Genomic DNA, 15,560 nt, shown 5'->3' with positions numbered 1-15,560 from the left:
ATTATAAAAATATAGATATTGACTTGTTAATAATAGTAATATCCAATAACTAAATAAGGAGTTTTATTTGATACCAAAATTAAATTTTAAAATTTTTCTCTCTCATTTTTATCTATTTTTAAGAAAAAAAAAACTATTTCATTGATAAAAAAAAAATAAGAACGATTTAATACATTTTTAAAAATGCAAAAACTTACTTGTTAATAATAGTAATACTCAAATACTAAATAGTAAGTTTTTCTAAAAATTGGTTTGATTTAATTGGATTGAATTAATTATATCAATTTGATTTAATTTTTATAATTTTTAAAATTTAATTTTTAGTTTTGAATCAAATCAATTCATCGCTAAATGGTGTATTTTGAGATTTTTGTAAAATGTGTATTTTGAGATTTTATTTGTTTTATAAAAAATATGATTTCAAAAATATGTTTATTTTTTTTGTAGTTATAGCCCTTAAAAAAATTAAATAATAAAAAATATTTTTATTATTAAAAAAATTTCATTATTTCCACATTTTAAAAATCTTATCAAACTTTTTATATATAAATTATTAATATATTTTTTAAATTAAAATTAAATTATAAAAACTAAGTTATTTTAAAACATATTTTCAATGAAAAAAAAAATTTTCATATTTTTTCAAATACAAATTATTTGTATTGCAAATAAACAGAATTTTAACCATTGAATTACGCGGCTAAACATAGTTGGGATTTTGGTTTCTTAGAAAATATAACATTATGGTATGCAAAATGGATGAAGAAGGTATAAAATTAAAATTTTAAATTGAATTGGGTAATATCAATAAATTTATATATAGATATCTAAAATTAAAAACACTTTTCAATAATAAATATTAATTAAAAAATTATTTTAACTGTGCGTCGGGTGTGCTATTTATTAATTTGTTTTAGTAATTTCAATATTTCGATATTTTATATTCTAAAATTCCAATGTGAACTTTATTAATAATAAAATTATTTATTAATTATAATTTTGTTTTAAATGTCGATGAATTATTTTTAAATAGTAATTTATATAATTGGATACATATTTATAGTAGAAGGATCGTTGTATTTTGTACGAGATAATATTTTAATATTTAAAATTTAAAAATACTTGTAAATAATAAATTAAGATTAAATAAAAGGACAAGCTATGCCACGTATCAAGAGTTGTGAAACTATTTTCAAGATGTGGCTTTTATAAAGATAACAAAATTAAAATTTAAGGTTTCTCACTCTAGTCATTATTTGAATGGATACAATCACAAAATGCTTCCCAAAGCAGGTTTAATTTGATGCGAATCGCCATAAAAACCACAAGAAGTTCAATGGAGCCTAAAGTTCCATGAGAACTGAATTTCATATATAATGAAATTTAAATATGATTATGTAGAAAAGAGAAAGTGACTGAACAGAGCCAGGGAGCATTTACAGCATGTAGCTTTATAAGCGCTGATGCTGGTTGACAACAAAAGTTGGGATTAAGGATGTTTCGGTATTGTTGTTTGAGTTATAATTGAGACTCCTTGCATCAAACAGCTTTATCAACTTATCTGCAATTTTGTGCCTGCCCTTCATCATGTTAACCATTGATGTTTCTTCTCAATTATTAGTCTTGCAGATTCTCTTGTTCTCCTCAAAAGAAATTGGAAAAGCTAGATTCACGAGCATCCTTTTTTTCCTACTTGAAATGTTCGATCCATCAGTAGCCGGTGTTAATTCTCGGCAGAAGAGCGTTCATATAATGGCATCCATTGGTATAGTTGGAACAAAGTATATATAACTCTGGAGGCTGTTGTGGTGTCATGATCGGATATATCTACCAAACCACAGGTAATTATGGCTCCGTCTTCCAATTTGAGTGGCCATATTTCAAGACATGGAACAGCCACAAATGCAGTGCTGAAATTGATAATTTCAAGACTTAAAAAGTGCTGTTTTAACATTGACCATGAAGCATTTGCATTGTGCACATTCTCTTGCTTAGCCCTAGCATGACTTCAAAGGAAATCACGTTAAAGATGACTCCAACAATGTAGTTTATGCGTTTGTGTGGGACCAAATCATGTTTTTAAAATAAAACTCCGCTGGTCAACTTACTTTGGTATGACCAACAAAGTAACACGAATACTTATTTGAAACAAAAGCAATAAATCAGAGTGAATCAGCAAGAAAATCCGTCATTGCAGAAACTGCCAGAGAATTTGGATTCACAAAATTCCCTGTAATAGAGATGCAAATTTCAACATCTCCAGCTGAGACGCATTTGGCTTGAGAATTTGAAACAAACCCCCAAAATGGAACAAGCTCCCTAGGTACAAACTTGCTCCAAGAATTAAGAAAATCTTGTCGAAAGCCATGCAGGTTAAGGTTTTTGGATCAGCAAGCCAGATATTGCAGAAAATCTTCTTACCTCCTCACTTTGAGCTCAAGACAACATCTTCATTCATCTGCATGCATGAAGTCGTACATAAGTAGAAATGCTGAAAAGGCTGTGGCAAGATTACATGTTTTCAACTTACAGATTTAGCAAGCTCTTTGGCTTTTTCATCATTAAAACCTAGGGTTGCCAAAATCCTGTGACCTGCAGATTCTATTTCTGACCAAATCCCAAGAAGAATATGAGCAGTGGTTATTTCTCCACCATCACCTGTCATTTACACAACAGAACAATGTAACAAGATACAAAAGATGCAAACATTAAGAATTAAATGTTTGCACATGCAGCATCAACACATCATGCATAAGGTATCTGAGTCACCATAAGTACGCTCATGCCGACTCTTTAATGTAGAAAAGCTAAGGGGAAAAATGAAGGGAAGCTGAAAAACATCAATAGTATCATCCAAAACAACATACCACTAGCACACAATACAGAGATTAGACAATTGAATAAATTTAAAACACCCAGTAAAAGATTTTGCATGAACCAGTCTGGAGAAATTGTTGGACAAAATGGGAAAAAGGAAATTTGAAAGACCCTTGACTTGCATGCAATACAAATTAACTTAAGAGTTACTTGATCTATGCAATTGTGACCCAGAAACTCAAAAAGCAAACACAAATTATAGGGAATCTCCATCTCCTATTATGATAATCCCACAATTAATAATTTATTTTGTATTTACATTCAATATTTCACCCAAGCCTCACAATATTTTCCATAAACATCGTGTCCATAAATTGAAAATGCTAAACATGATTGAACAGGGGGTCATGAAACCTCTAAAGGATCCAAAATACATATATCAACCGATTCAAGTGCGTGATGGAGCAATTTTCTGTTCCTAAAAACTCAAGATTACATTTTAAATAACATTTTATCTACATCAAAAACTACATATTTCCAGTCAAATTAGATTTCAAAAATCAGGATCCCCTTTCTGCAACTAATTTCGTGCACATACGCATTGCAAGATATGTAAGAAACAGACTATCAGAAGTTTCACAGTCAAGATATTGAAGAAATTATAACACACCCGACTTTAGTTTCTCATCAACAGCCCAATCAAGGGCTCTCTGAGCCTGGTCAGTCAATGGGGGATGCTCAGGGCTGAAATAATACAAGTCAGATTTCCCAAGCAAGTTTACAGTTTCTTCACGGACCTTGAGAAAAGTGATCCCATTAGCCCTTAGAAACTTTGCAGCTGGACTTGTTCCTGCAAATGAACATCTAAAGTTTCAATAAAAACTTTTAAGGAGATATAAAACATTAAGAATATGGGAGTTTCTATAGCTAACTTTGTTACAAAGTAAATCTTACTTTGTCAATAACTAAGTTAGATGGATTTTTAAAATCTAGCTAATGGTAAAACATTCAGCGTATAAGCAAATCAAATTAAAATCAAAGTAAACACAAAAGACGTCTAAAAGTACACATGACAAATCCATGGTTGTTAAATTTGGGCAGCCTAACTCATCCAAAAGCTAACTGAGGATTGCCCAATACCCTTATAAGGGCACAATACTCCTATTCCAAACCAATATGAAATTCAACACACCCCTTACATTCAGAACTAAACTGAAGTGTGAAATACTTATGAGAGACCCAACATTGGCATTGGCTAGAAGGCTCTAATATTATATTAAATTTGAATCAAACCTAACTCCCCCTTATTGCCCAATACCTTATAAGACGCACATTACCCCTATCCCTGTCTCATCTCAAACCGAACCGATGCGGGATTCAATAATGTTAATAGCATATCTTGTAACACCCCTACCCGGTTATTTAATTAACTGAGTCGGAGACATTACATTCTGTAACAATTCTCTTATTTTTCCTTTATTTTATATCATGTAAATCATGGATTTTTTAACCAAAAATCCGACAGAGTTTCGCCTAAAATATGGACTTAATACCACATGTGAAAAGTAATATCACACTTCTATCAATTTCAACCTTAACCCCCAAACTTCTTTCAACATCAACACAATTTCAATTCAGATCAAACACTTCATAACATTTCATTAATCTCAACACAAAAACTTATACTAATCATCCACATTTACACCAAAATTAAAATATTTAACTATATCCGTTTCAAACCATATTCAACTTTATCTCTAAAACTTTATGTACATGCCATATTTTCCAAAACGTAACTTTATATATCTAGTCAACATTGAGTTATTGAAGATAAATGCATCTAGAATTAAAAGATTTCAATTCTATTCCAAGTTTCTGAGGCATCATAACCATTATGTTTATGTTACTTAACCATAGAGTACTCATATTGGCCTTCTCTCGACTGGCAAGGTATTTATGACAACTGTTTCATCCTTTCACTAGGTATTAGATGCTGAATATTGTTAGAGAGATATCCCAGAGATATCCCAATTTCACAAAATGAGAATAGCTTAATTATCATTTCCCATTACTGAAGTGGAATAAGTTTGGAAGCCACAAAACAATGATGGTCAAGTCACACTTCACTTCAGCAATATGCGTTTAGTTTGGAGAACATCATAGCTTGAAAAAGAAAAAAAAAAAAAAAAAAAAAAGGAGAATTCTACTCTCCACTCCCCCGATTAGTTTAGCACAGATAGCTACAAAAATGGTAGTTAATCACTAAGAAAGTGTTACTAACCCTCAATCAGAATCCCCATTAGAAGCGCTTCAGTTCCAGTATTTGGATACTTGAGCTTCCTGGCCTCCAATCTCCCCAAACCAAACGACCTTATCGCCCTCGCCGACCATCTAATCATTCACAAATAGTTATTTAATCAAACCACTAACCAAGCTTCACAAATACATAACCAAATGACTAAGTGTTCAGACAACGCACTTTGGGATCTTCTCTGAAGGGTGTTTCCTACAAAGAAAAATTAAAAATAAAGAATAAAGTTAAATTTCTTAACCCCAATCATCAGAAAACAAACAACAAACACACACAGAGCAGAATCGAGACTCACTTAGTCGGGAGACTTGACAACACTGTGGCAACCGTCGAGCCATGACTCTTGAGAACGAAATTGCTCAAATTGGATTTACTAATAACAATTTTGTTACCGTAAAAGGAACTCAATGGAAGTATCAACGAAGAGTGCTGTGGTTTTTCGTTGCAAATCTGGGAGGGGGGAAGTGAAATTGGGAGAAATGAGAAAGTCTGACTTGCCATTAGCAAGTACCTGAGGCTTTTATCAGTAAGTTGATTTGGGGTTTTACGGGATTGGCTTTATGGGCGGGTTTTGTTCTCCCCCTTCCCCTCGCAGTTTTGTTGAAGCAGAAGTAGAGGCTACAGCTGCGTTCAAAGGGATGATGTACGCCGCGTCAAAGGAAAATTGGCTGGCCCTTCACAAGTTTCCGGGCCTTTTAGTGGGAGGCCCTGGGACTCATTCAAAGATGACGAGCCCAACCAGTACAGCAGGCCACTGGAAAGAACTGGGCCAGTGGATCCAGAAATGATCTGGGTCCTCACTTGTGCGCTGTAGCTGCTGCGTGGGTCCCGCTCTGACAGCCACGCTGCACAGTTTCAGAGAAACAAGTTGCACGGTTCACGACGCTCAACGACAGTGGTCATTGAAGGATGTTTTTGTTTTTATTTTATCATTTTTTTTCTTACCACGCGGTAACTTTGAACTTCCAGCACCTTTACCGTCACTGTTGCCTGACATGACAGCCATTTCTTTTCTTTTTAACACGCTCTCCAGTGCTTATCTTTAACTCTGGTGTTTTTTCATTATTTATAATGTTAATTATTTATTAATTACATAGTATAAGAAAAAAAATTTTATTTATATTTTATTTATTTCATAATTTTTATCATTTTATTTTTTATATATTAAAAAATAAATTTTGTAAGTATATCTATTTTAAAAAATATTAAATTTTATTAAATATTAAGAAATATATTAATAAACTTTTTAAAAATAAAATTAAATAAATTATAATAGTCTATTTATATATTATTATAATATAAAAAATAAATAATACTTTTAAAATAATTAAAAGAAAAAAATGAATAAAAATTATAAAATAAAAGGATATTTTTTATTAGTGAAAGTCCTCAGATGAAAAAAAAAGAAAAAAAGTTAAATTCAGTTATATGATTTTTCATTATACAATTTGATTTAAATTTCACCTAATTTGAAAAAGTAAAGAAAATAAAAAAGTGAAAAATAAAAAAAGAAATAGTTTGTATGCCTCATAAATAATTTTCTCAATTAAATAGTAAATAATTAAAATTATTTATTTATTTTAATTATAAAAACAAGTAGCAAAATAAGTATTTTGTTATTTAAAAAGTGATTTTATTTTTTTAACATCTAAACAAAAAATAATTTTTTATTTTTTAATTTCCTTTTTTCCTCTTTTAAAAAAATGTCCTAAACACAGTGTTGGATAGGGTTGCTCATTTGGTCAGTTTGATTTAAAATTGAATCAAATCGAATAAACTGAAAATCAAAATTTTAGTATTTATAAAAATTAAATCGAATTAATTTTGATCAAAAATCGAATCGAATCGAACCGGTCTGATTCGGTTCAATTCGATTCTGTTTGATCTTTCAATTTTTAATTTTTTTTTATTTTTTATACTTTATTTTTAATATTTTAAAATTTAATTAAAATATTTTAATTTTAGTATAATTTAATTTCTTTAGATTATTATTGAAAATAATATATTTTTATCACTATTCGGTTCGGTTCGGTTTTTTTTATTATTTTTTTATCAAAATTGAATCGAACAGAAAAAATTAAAATTTTTAAAATTAAAAATCAAATCGAATTAAATTAAATAAAAAATTAAATTAAATTTTAAAATTAATTCGATTCGATCGATTTTTTCAATTTAAATCAAATATCGCTGTCTAACGTTGGAAACTTCGGCGAAATTAATTTAAAATTTAATCAAAATAAACTATTAAATATATATTTCACTCTTGTTTCAAATAAAAACGCTCTCATATTCGGATAAGAATTAAAAAAAAAAATTAAAAAAAGGGAAGACAGACAGACAAGTAAGGGATCGGAGTGCATTAAAAAGAAAAGAAAAAAACAAGAGTAAGGAATCGGAGTAGTTGAGACTTGAGCTAATTTACTTCATTTCTTCATTTGGACAGTGGAGACGGGCACAAGCAGGGTGGCGGTGCAGTGAACATAAGAACCAATACACACAAAAAATAATAAAAATTCAAAAAACAAAAAGAAAAAGTGGAAAGCCAAACCCGGGGCACTTTAGTAATTGTAAAGAGTACGCCGCCCACGCTTTCTCCCACTCTCAACTTGAAGATTAAAGGCAAGAAAAGAAGTGAGATGCAGAAGGAGTAGAGCAGGATTGAAACTCTCCATCATTCACGCAATCTCGCATAATTTTTCTCAGAATTCTATGTCATTCATCAATAATTAAAATTACTCCTTCTCCCGATCCAAGATCCTTCCTCTTTCTTTAGCTATACTCCAATAACACCTGCACATCATAAAACAACAAGTCTCCGTTTTTGCTTCGACCAAGTCCGGAAATCTATCAGTAGCAGGTCAACTTCTCCGTTTGAATTTTCTTTTCTTCTTGGGATTTTAAATTCGTTCTTCAAAGATTATCGAGCTTCATTTCAGCATTTAATCTCACCTTTTTTTTTAGTGAAAGGTAATTCTTTTTTACCCAAAAAGAAAAAAGAAGGGTTGTTGTTTGTTCCATGTGTAGTGATTTGGACGTTGGGTAATTGAATAACTTATTGAAAGCGTATTTGAAGGATTTGTTTGGATTACGTGTGTAGAATTCTGTGTATTAGGATTTGATATGTGACATCAGATTCTATTCCCTTTGATAATTGTCGCTCAAGTATTTTTCCTTATAACGATTTATAGTGATTTTCTTCTTCTTCTGCTTCTTCTTACCTTTTTTCCCATTAAATGCTGTATTGAATTCTGTTTTTGTTCGTTAAACGCCGTGTTATTTTGCTTTCTCAGGCTACTGGAGGCGATTTCTTGTGTTTGATCGTTGAATTGAGGATTAAAGCTGCTGCGACTCCTTTTTTTGCAGCTGCTAGTCTAGTTTTGGAAGCCTTATTCTATTTAAGTACTGTGTGATTTGGTGGTTTTGGCGATCATTTTTTAGAAGGTGGTTGCAACTATGAAAACAATAAGTATGAAGATTAGTTACTTCGTTTGAACTTTTCATAAACCGCATGTCCATTATAGATTATACCTGATTTGGAAAGCCATGAATCTGGATTCACCAAAGGGTGTTCCGGGATTGGTCGCATTACCGCGATCACTTTCTTCTATGGCAGCCTCAGTTGGAGGCCTTGCCATTTTCTTGGTTCTTGGTTCTTTGCTTCTGGTTTCTTACCCCATTGGCTCCACTGTCCGTGGGTATTTTTATGGTGTTGATAACTCAAATAAATTGGCGTTGCCCGTCTTTCCTGGGAATGAAAGCCTCCACAGTACTTTAGATGTGATCAATAGTGAGTCCTCTTCTGGACTTGGTTTAGGAGTACCCATTAGTTCTACTGGTGTTAATTCTAGTGGTATTAATGGCATAGATAAGAATAGTAGGACGTTGGAATCTGATCTACAAATTCCCAATGCCAATGCCAATGCCAGACAAGAAGAGGGGGTCAGGGAGAAGGGCAGTTCAGTTGCTTCTGGTGCTGAAGGAAATGTTGTGTCTAATAATTCTGGTACTGTAGATAAAAGATCAGATCAAACTAGCCCCGGTATTTCTTCTTCAGATTCCAAATCAGAGGCTAAGCCAGCTTTATCGGATGTGTCCAGCAATGCAACCCCGATCAGTTCAGATGATTCTGGTACCATCTTGTTATAAATCTAATGCTATCTTATAGTAATATCTATATTTGTTATTGGAGCATTTTTTTAGAAATTTTAAAAATTGGCTGATTATGTTTACATGCGTGGTGGAGTCTCTCTATGTTTATTTGCTGATATGATTTATTTTTCTAACTGCCTTGCATTGATTTTCCAGCTAATACTTCATTGACTGTCCAATGGTGGAATCGGGTTGTTTCATTATTATATGTTTTTTCCCTCTTCTTCACAAGTGGAATACCTTTTTTCAGCGCAGAGGGGGGGATTTTTTTTTTCCCCCTTTCTTTTGGTAATGGGTAGATTTTCTATCAGTTGTCATACTTATGTATTGAACATACTTTGACAATGGTATCAAAATATATAAACTTTTAATAACAAATAGAGTTGTACTTGTAAGTTCAATGGACTTGAGGCTTAATGGTGTTGACCTCCTGCAAAATGCGAAGTCTCAACTCTCACGTGCTACTTTAAAAACCAGGCAAGGGATGGGGACTGCGCGAAGCATTAAAGGATGATGAAAGTACTGCTATCATGTATCACATATTAATAAAGTATACTAGCCATCTGTTTAAGCCTTTTGCTTTCTATATGCCATCTTCTTTGGTGTAGCATATGCATTCTTCTTCATGCCATGTACCCTTTTCCTGGGGCCTGCTAAAATTTTGACAACCTGTGAGTGAGAGCTGTTTTTTCAAATAGCAATTAGCAGTCCTTGAATTATCTGCTGCATTAAAATTAATGCCTGAAGAACAAAACAATGTATTGTCATATCCTGGGCTTGTTTTACTTTGTCAACCGCATCAAAGCATGTCCACCATAAAGATTTTTGCTTCATAGATGTCAAAGGTATAGAACTGAATAGAAAAAAAATGGCTTCATTTTTTCAATTTCTATGCAAAAAAAAAAGTTCAGATAAAAATTATTTCTTCTGAAATTTTTTTTGTATATAGAAAGTTTACGCCGAGTTATTCTCTTTTTCATTCTAGTTCTTTATCATTTGAGATTCTAATTTGTTCTTTCAATTGTTAATCTGTAGGTTGTGATCTGTACCATGGAACTTGGTTCTTTGATTCTCAGGGACCATCCTATACAAACAACACATGCCCTGTCCTTACGCAGATGCAGAACTGCCAGGGGAATGGAAGACCTGACAAGGATTATGAGAATTGGCGTTGGAAACCCTCTGAGTGTCAACTTCCACGATTTGATGCCAAGAAGTTTTTGGAATTGATGAGAGGGAAGACCCTAGCTTTCATTGGCGATTCTGTTGCCCGAAACCAGATGGAATCAATGTTGTGCCTTCTCTGGCAGGCAAGTACACTTATTTCCTGTGATGTTGCTCCATTGGTAATGTTTGTCTCATATTAGGGGTGTGGGTATTTATCTTGATTTAGGAATATTTTATATTTGTGAACTGAGTTTCTGTATATGACTGAAAATATGTCTCCTAGTTTTAATGGTAAGTGTGGGGCATGAGGTGGGAATTTCCACAATTTTGCAGCAATGCCAATTGGAGATATTCCTGATTATTAAACTTTGTTGCCCTTCTTCGCTAAAATGTCTCTTTTTAAAAAAGAAAGGATAAAAATTGATAAGTTTGATTAGTTGACGTTCCTATGAAATGAAATGCTTCTTACATATCAATGGAGAAAAAAAATTAGCGTGCATTTTTTTTGCTCATGCCAGTTTGGGATATCGAACTTATAAAGGGATTTCTGAAATATATTCAGGTAGAAGTTCCCAAAAACCGTGGGAACAAACGAATGCAGCGATATTTCTTCAAGTCAACATCTACTATGATAGTACGAATATGGTCGTCTTGGCTTGTGCATAAAACATCAGAACCTTTTGACTTTGCTCCAGAAGGCATTGTCAAGCTCCACCTTGATGCTCCAGATGAGGATTTCATGGAGTTCATCCCAAGTTATGATGTGATAGTTCTTTCTTCTGGCCATTGGTTTGCCAAGCAATCTGTCTATATCTTGAACAATGAAATTGTGGGAGGACAGCTGTGGTGGCCAGACAAGTCTCGTTCAATGAAGATCAACAATATTGAAGCATTTGGAATATCTACAGAGACAATTCTTACATCCATTGTTACCCATCCAAATTACAATGGGCTGACCATTTTGCGTTCTTTTTCACCTGATCATTACGAAGGTGGAGCCTGGAATACTGGGGGGTCATGCACTGGAAAGGTGAAACCTCTTGCTCTCGGAGAGTTGGTGGAAAATGGCTTTACAGATGTAATGCACAAAAAACAGGTAACAGCTTTTGATCGCGCAATTAAGAAGGCAACAAATAAGTCAAAGTTGAGGTTGATGGATATCACTGAACCTTTCAGTTATCGCCATGATGGGCATCCTGGTCCATACCGGAGTCTTGATCCAAATAAAATCACAAAACGTGGACCAGATGGAAGGCCCCCACCACAGGATTGCTTACACTGGTGCATGCCAGGCCCTGTTGATACATGGAATGAATTTGTCCTTGAAATTATAAGAAGGGAATTTGAGGGCAATCGAAGCACTTCCCTGTGAGATTATTGTTTTTTCTATTGCCAGACAGCTTGCATGCATGTGCTTCAGACTGGAAGATGATTTGTTCAGTGAGATTCAATTTGTTGTAGGATAATTTTTCAGTGAGATCCAATTTACTGTAGGATCAGGGTTAGCCTAGTTCTTTGAGAGGGAAATATAGATGAAATGGCTTTGGAATTGATCAGGATATGGGGTATTGTAAGGCTTATAAGGCTCCATTATGTTCTATGATCCAGAGTGGATTCGTATTTACTTGTAGAGCTATTTGTTTGTAACGCGATGACAAATAATTAATGAGAAGTTTTGTTGTTTTTGAGTTTTCCTTATTTGTTGTTCAGAGTTACTAAGGAATAACTCAACTGTGTATTTTCTGTTTATATATATATTACAAGTCTTATTAAAGCAACTTATAAGAATTTTTTATTAATCAATTAGTATCAATTATTATGTAATCTCCTTTAATTATATATAAATTATATTCACATTCTATTACTCTCCAGATATTTATTATGTCCAATTTATTAGAAAAATATTATATTTGAGATTTATTTAATATTTTGGTGGGTAGATTATCTCGTTGTTCTCTTATTTTCGTATAACTAGTTGCTCCCTTATCTTTATATAATCAGTGGAAATTAATTTTTTTTTAAACTTTCTTACAAATGAAATGGCAATCAAATTCAATATACTTAGTCCGTTTTTGATATATTGGGTTAGAAACCATGTGAAAAGCAGCTTAATTAACATCTAAATCAATTTTTTTAAGTAGATGATATATCCATAAAATCTCACAAGGGGATTGAATCATGATCCTGTATTTTAACTTGGCACTGGATCTGAATATTACATTTTGCTTCTTACTTGTTCAATACATTAGGTTTCCTCCAATAAATACACATTAGTGAATTGACCTTCTATCACTTTTGGATGCTGTCCAATCAACATCTGAAAAACACTCAACTGCAGACCTGAACTGGCTTACAACGCTTACTGCAAAAACAATACATGGATGAGTCATCACCACAATATAGTTTAGTTTTCCAACCGACCTCCTGTACCTCTTTGGATACTATAAGGTTTAGCTTCTAACTTTTCAGTTTCAATAAGTAAGTTAAGGATATACTTCCTTTGAGACAAGAAAAATTATTTTTAACTCCTTAAGACTTTGACTCCAAATAAATATTTAAGCTAACCTAAGTTTTTGGTATGAAAACTTGCAAGCAAAAAGGATTTGGGAGAAGAAATTCATGTACTATAATTCACTGTAATAACAATGTCATTAATACACAATAACGAGAAGAATACCAATATCTGAACTTCTATAGAAAACTAAATAGTCACACTTGCTTTTTTTCAACCCAATTTCTTGAACAATTTTACTGAACTTGCCAAATTATACATGGAAACTTTGCTTCAAACCATACAAAGATTTCTTCAAATGGCAAATATTTTCATACTCTCCTTCAACAACAGATCTAGGTTATTATTCCATATACATATCCTCTTGAAGGTAACCATGTAAAAATGCATTCTTAATATCTTATGGTGTAAAGGCCAATGTTGAGAAATAGTTAGGGAGATGAACAAGCGAACTAAGGCCATTTTAGCCACAAGAGAAAAGTGCCAGAATAGTCAATGCCATAGGTTTGTATATAGCCTTTAGTGATAAGAAGGTGTTGGACCTAAATGTCCTAATCCTTGTTTTGATGATTAATAAACAAATTGGTGTGCTACTAATTATCTTTAAAGGTGTTTGTATTGAGCTTACAGGTCCCCTATTGAAATAAATGAAATTGCTTCTGTCACAAAAGTGAAAAGTGCCTAATATGGAAGCATACCATAAGAAATGGATAAGAAATTATTTTTGTTTATGCTTTGTTATATTCTATTCATTGTGAATTTCAAGTAATTGATTGTGATGGCTCAAGGTTCTTTCTTTTCTAAAAGTTCTTTTAGATATGGCCAATTTTTCTAAGTACTTGACTTTCAGGGATCAAAATGAAATTTTCCAAAAGAAGTGATTTTGAAATTATTTTTCATCAAAATGAAAGTTCTAAAAATATAGGATTGAAAAATGGATTTTTGTAGCCTAAGTTATGATTTTTCAAAGTTTTAAAGAAGGATTTTTTGTGCCCCCTAAACACAACCTTCGGCTTCCGAAAGTCAGGGACAGAAACGAAAGTCCCCTATGTTCGGCCGCCGAACATTGACTTTCGGCCGCCGAAAGTGGGTTTTTCAACCATCCCCCAAAGTGTAACCTTCGGCTTCCGAAAGTAAGGGACAGAGACGAAAGTCCCACACTTTCGGCCGCCGAACATTTAACCTTCGGCCGCCGAAAGTGTGTTTTGGGTCTGCCTCCGAAGCCTAAAGTTCGGCTTCCGAAAGAGAGGAACAGAGACAAAAGTCACCCAAGTTCGGCCGCCGAACTCTGACTTTAGGCCGCCGAAAGTTCTTTTTTAAAGGAATAGTTTCTTCACCTCAAATGGTTCGACCGCCGAACTCTAAGCTTAGGCCGCCGAACCTGAGTTTTTCTGGGCACGGTATAACGGTTATTTCTGAACATAAACGGCTCTATTTGCATTTAATGCATCCCCAACGGCCATATTTATGATAGAACTATAAATACAACTTGCTTTTGATGTTAAGGGGTAACAACAACCATCTAAGCAAATATTTATTGAGATTACAACATTTTTCATTCTCTCTCTCTCAAAACCTTGAGCCAAAGCATTAATTTCTTGAAAGCTTATTTTGAGTTGTAATTGGTTAGCTTTTCTGAGTAAGTAAAGGTTGTTGAGAGATTCTATTGTTGTGAGTGTGGCATTGAGCAAAGTATTGCTCTTGAGTGAAAAAGGAGATTTGTAAAGAGCAAAGGCTTGCTCTAAGATTGTAAGGGTTTTGATCTTCACCCAAAGAAAATTTGATAGTGGAGTTGAACTCTCAAGGTGGACTTGAGGAGAGGACGTAGGCTTGGATAGCTGAACCTCTATAAATCATTGTGTTGATTTTTCTTTTCCCTATTCTCTTCTAATTCCTTGTCTTTGCCTTTAAATTTTTATAAACCCAATTCACCCCCCCTCTTGGGTTGCCTCAAGGGACAACAAGTGGTATCAGAGCTAAGTCTCCCTATATTGAAGATATAATTATCTTGGAGTAAAGATCAAATGGCAGCCCTCAATTCTCAAGAAGGTCAATCGGTTGTGAGACCACCTTTCTTTGATGGAAATGACTTTCTATATTGGAAAAATAGAATGTATTATTTTCTTAAATCGGAAGGAGTTGATTTGTGGGACATTGTAGAGAATGGTCCTTTCTTTCCCACAAGATTCATTGATGGAAATCAAGAGCAAAAACCTAAGAGTGAATGGAGTGAGCTAGAGAAGAGAAGGGTAGCCCTCAATGACAAAGCCATTCACATCTTGTTTTGTGCCCTTAGTAGAAGTGAGTACAACAAAGTATGCATGAAGTCCACCGCCAAGGAAATTTGGGATGCTTTGGTTGTCACTCATGAAGGTACCAATCAAGTCAAGGAAAACAAGATGGAATCCCTCATCTATCAATATGAGTTGTTCAAGATGAAATCCGATGAAACTATTAGTCAAATGTATGATAGGTTCATTAAGATCATTGGAGGGATGAAATCTCTTGGGAAGACATTCACAAATGAAGAGTTGGTGAAGAAAATCCTTAGATGTCTACCTAAAGAATGGCTACCAAAGGTAACTTCCTTAAAGGATGCCAAAG

General features: G+C 33.4%; 2 protein-coding genes across 3 annotated transcripts; one reads left to right on the top strand and one right to left on the bottom strand.

Annotated features, from left to right (window-relative positions):
* Positions 1 to 1,895: 1,895 nt before the first annotated feature.
* LOC110618094 (ATP-dependent Clp protease ATP-binding subunit CLPT1, chloroplastic) lies at positions 1,896 to 5,757 on the bottom strand. Its single transcript, XM_021761140.2, has 6 exons — positions 5,424 to 5,757; positions 5,297 to 5,323; positions 5,099 to 5,208; positions 3,488 to 3,667; positions 2,531 to 2,658; positions 1,896 to 2,458 (listed from the first exon to the last, which is right to left on the bottom strand). The coding sequence occupies exons 1-6, from the start codon at positions 5,627 to 5,629 to the stop codon at positions 2,426 to 2,428; spliced, it is 684 nt and encodes a 227-aa protein (XP_021616832.1). The 5' UTR covers positions 5,630 to 5,757; the 3' UTR covers positions 1,896 to 2,425.
* A 1,964-nt stretch (positions 5,758 to 7,721) lies between these two features.
* On the top strand, positions 7,722 to 12,142 carry LOC110617456 (protein YLS7). Of its 2 annotated transcripts, none has more exons than XM_021760228.2 (4): positions 7,722 to 7,985; positions 8,419 to 9,257; positions 10,313 to 10,587; positions 11,007 to 12,142. In XM_021760228.2, exons 2-4 carry the CDS (start codon positions 8,672 to 8,674, stop codon positions 11,814 to 11,816), a joined length of 1,671 nt encoding a protein of 556 aa, XP_021615920.1. In that variant the 5' UTR covers positions 7,722 to 7,985; positions 8,419 to 8,671; the 3' UTR covers positions 11,817 to 12,142. The 2 variants fall into 2 exon arrangements, with proteins under 2 accessions (XP_021615920.1, XP_021615919.1); XM_021760227.2 differs by having other exon boundaries at positions 7,723 to 8,095.
* Positions 12,143 to 15,560: the final 3,418 nt, after the last annotated feature.

This window comes from Manihot esculenta, chromosome 6 (genome assembly GCF_001659605.2).
Source record: "Manihot esculenta cultivar AM560-2 chromosome 6, M.esculenta_v8, whole genome shotgun sequence".
NCBI lineage: Eukaryota > Viridiplantae > Streptophyta > Magnoliopsida > Malpighiales > Euphorbiaceae > Manihot > Manihot esculenta.
This window is presented reverse-complemented; position numbering and strand designations above follow the sequence as displayed.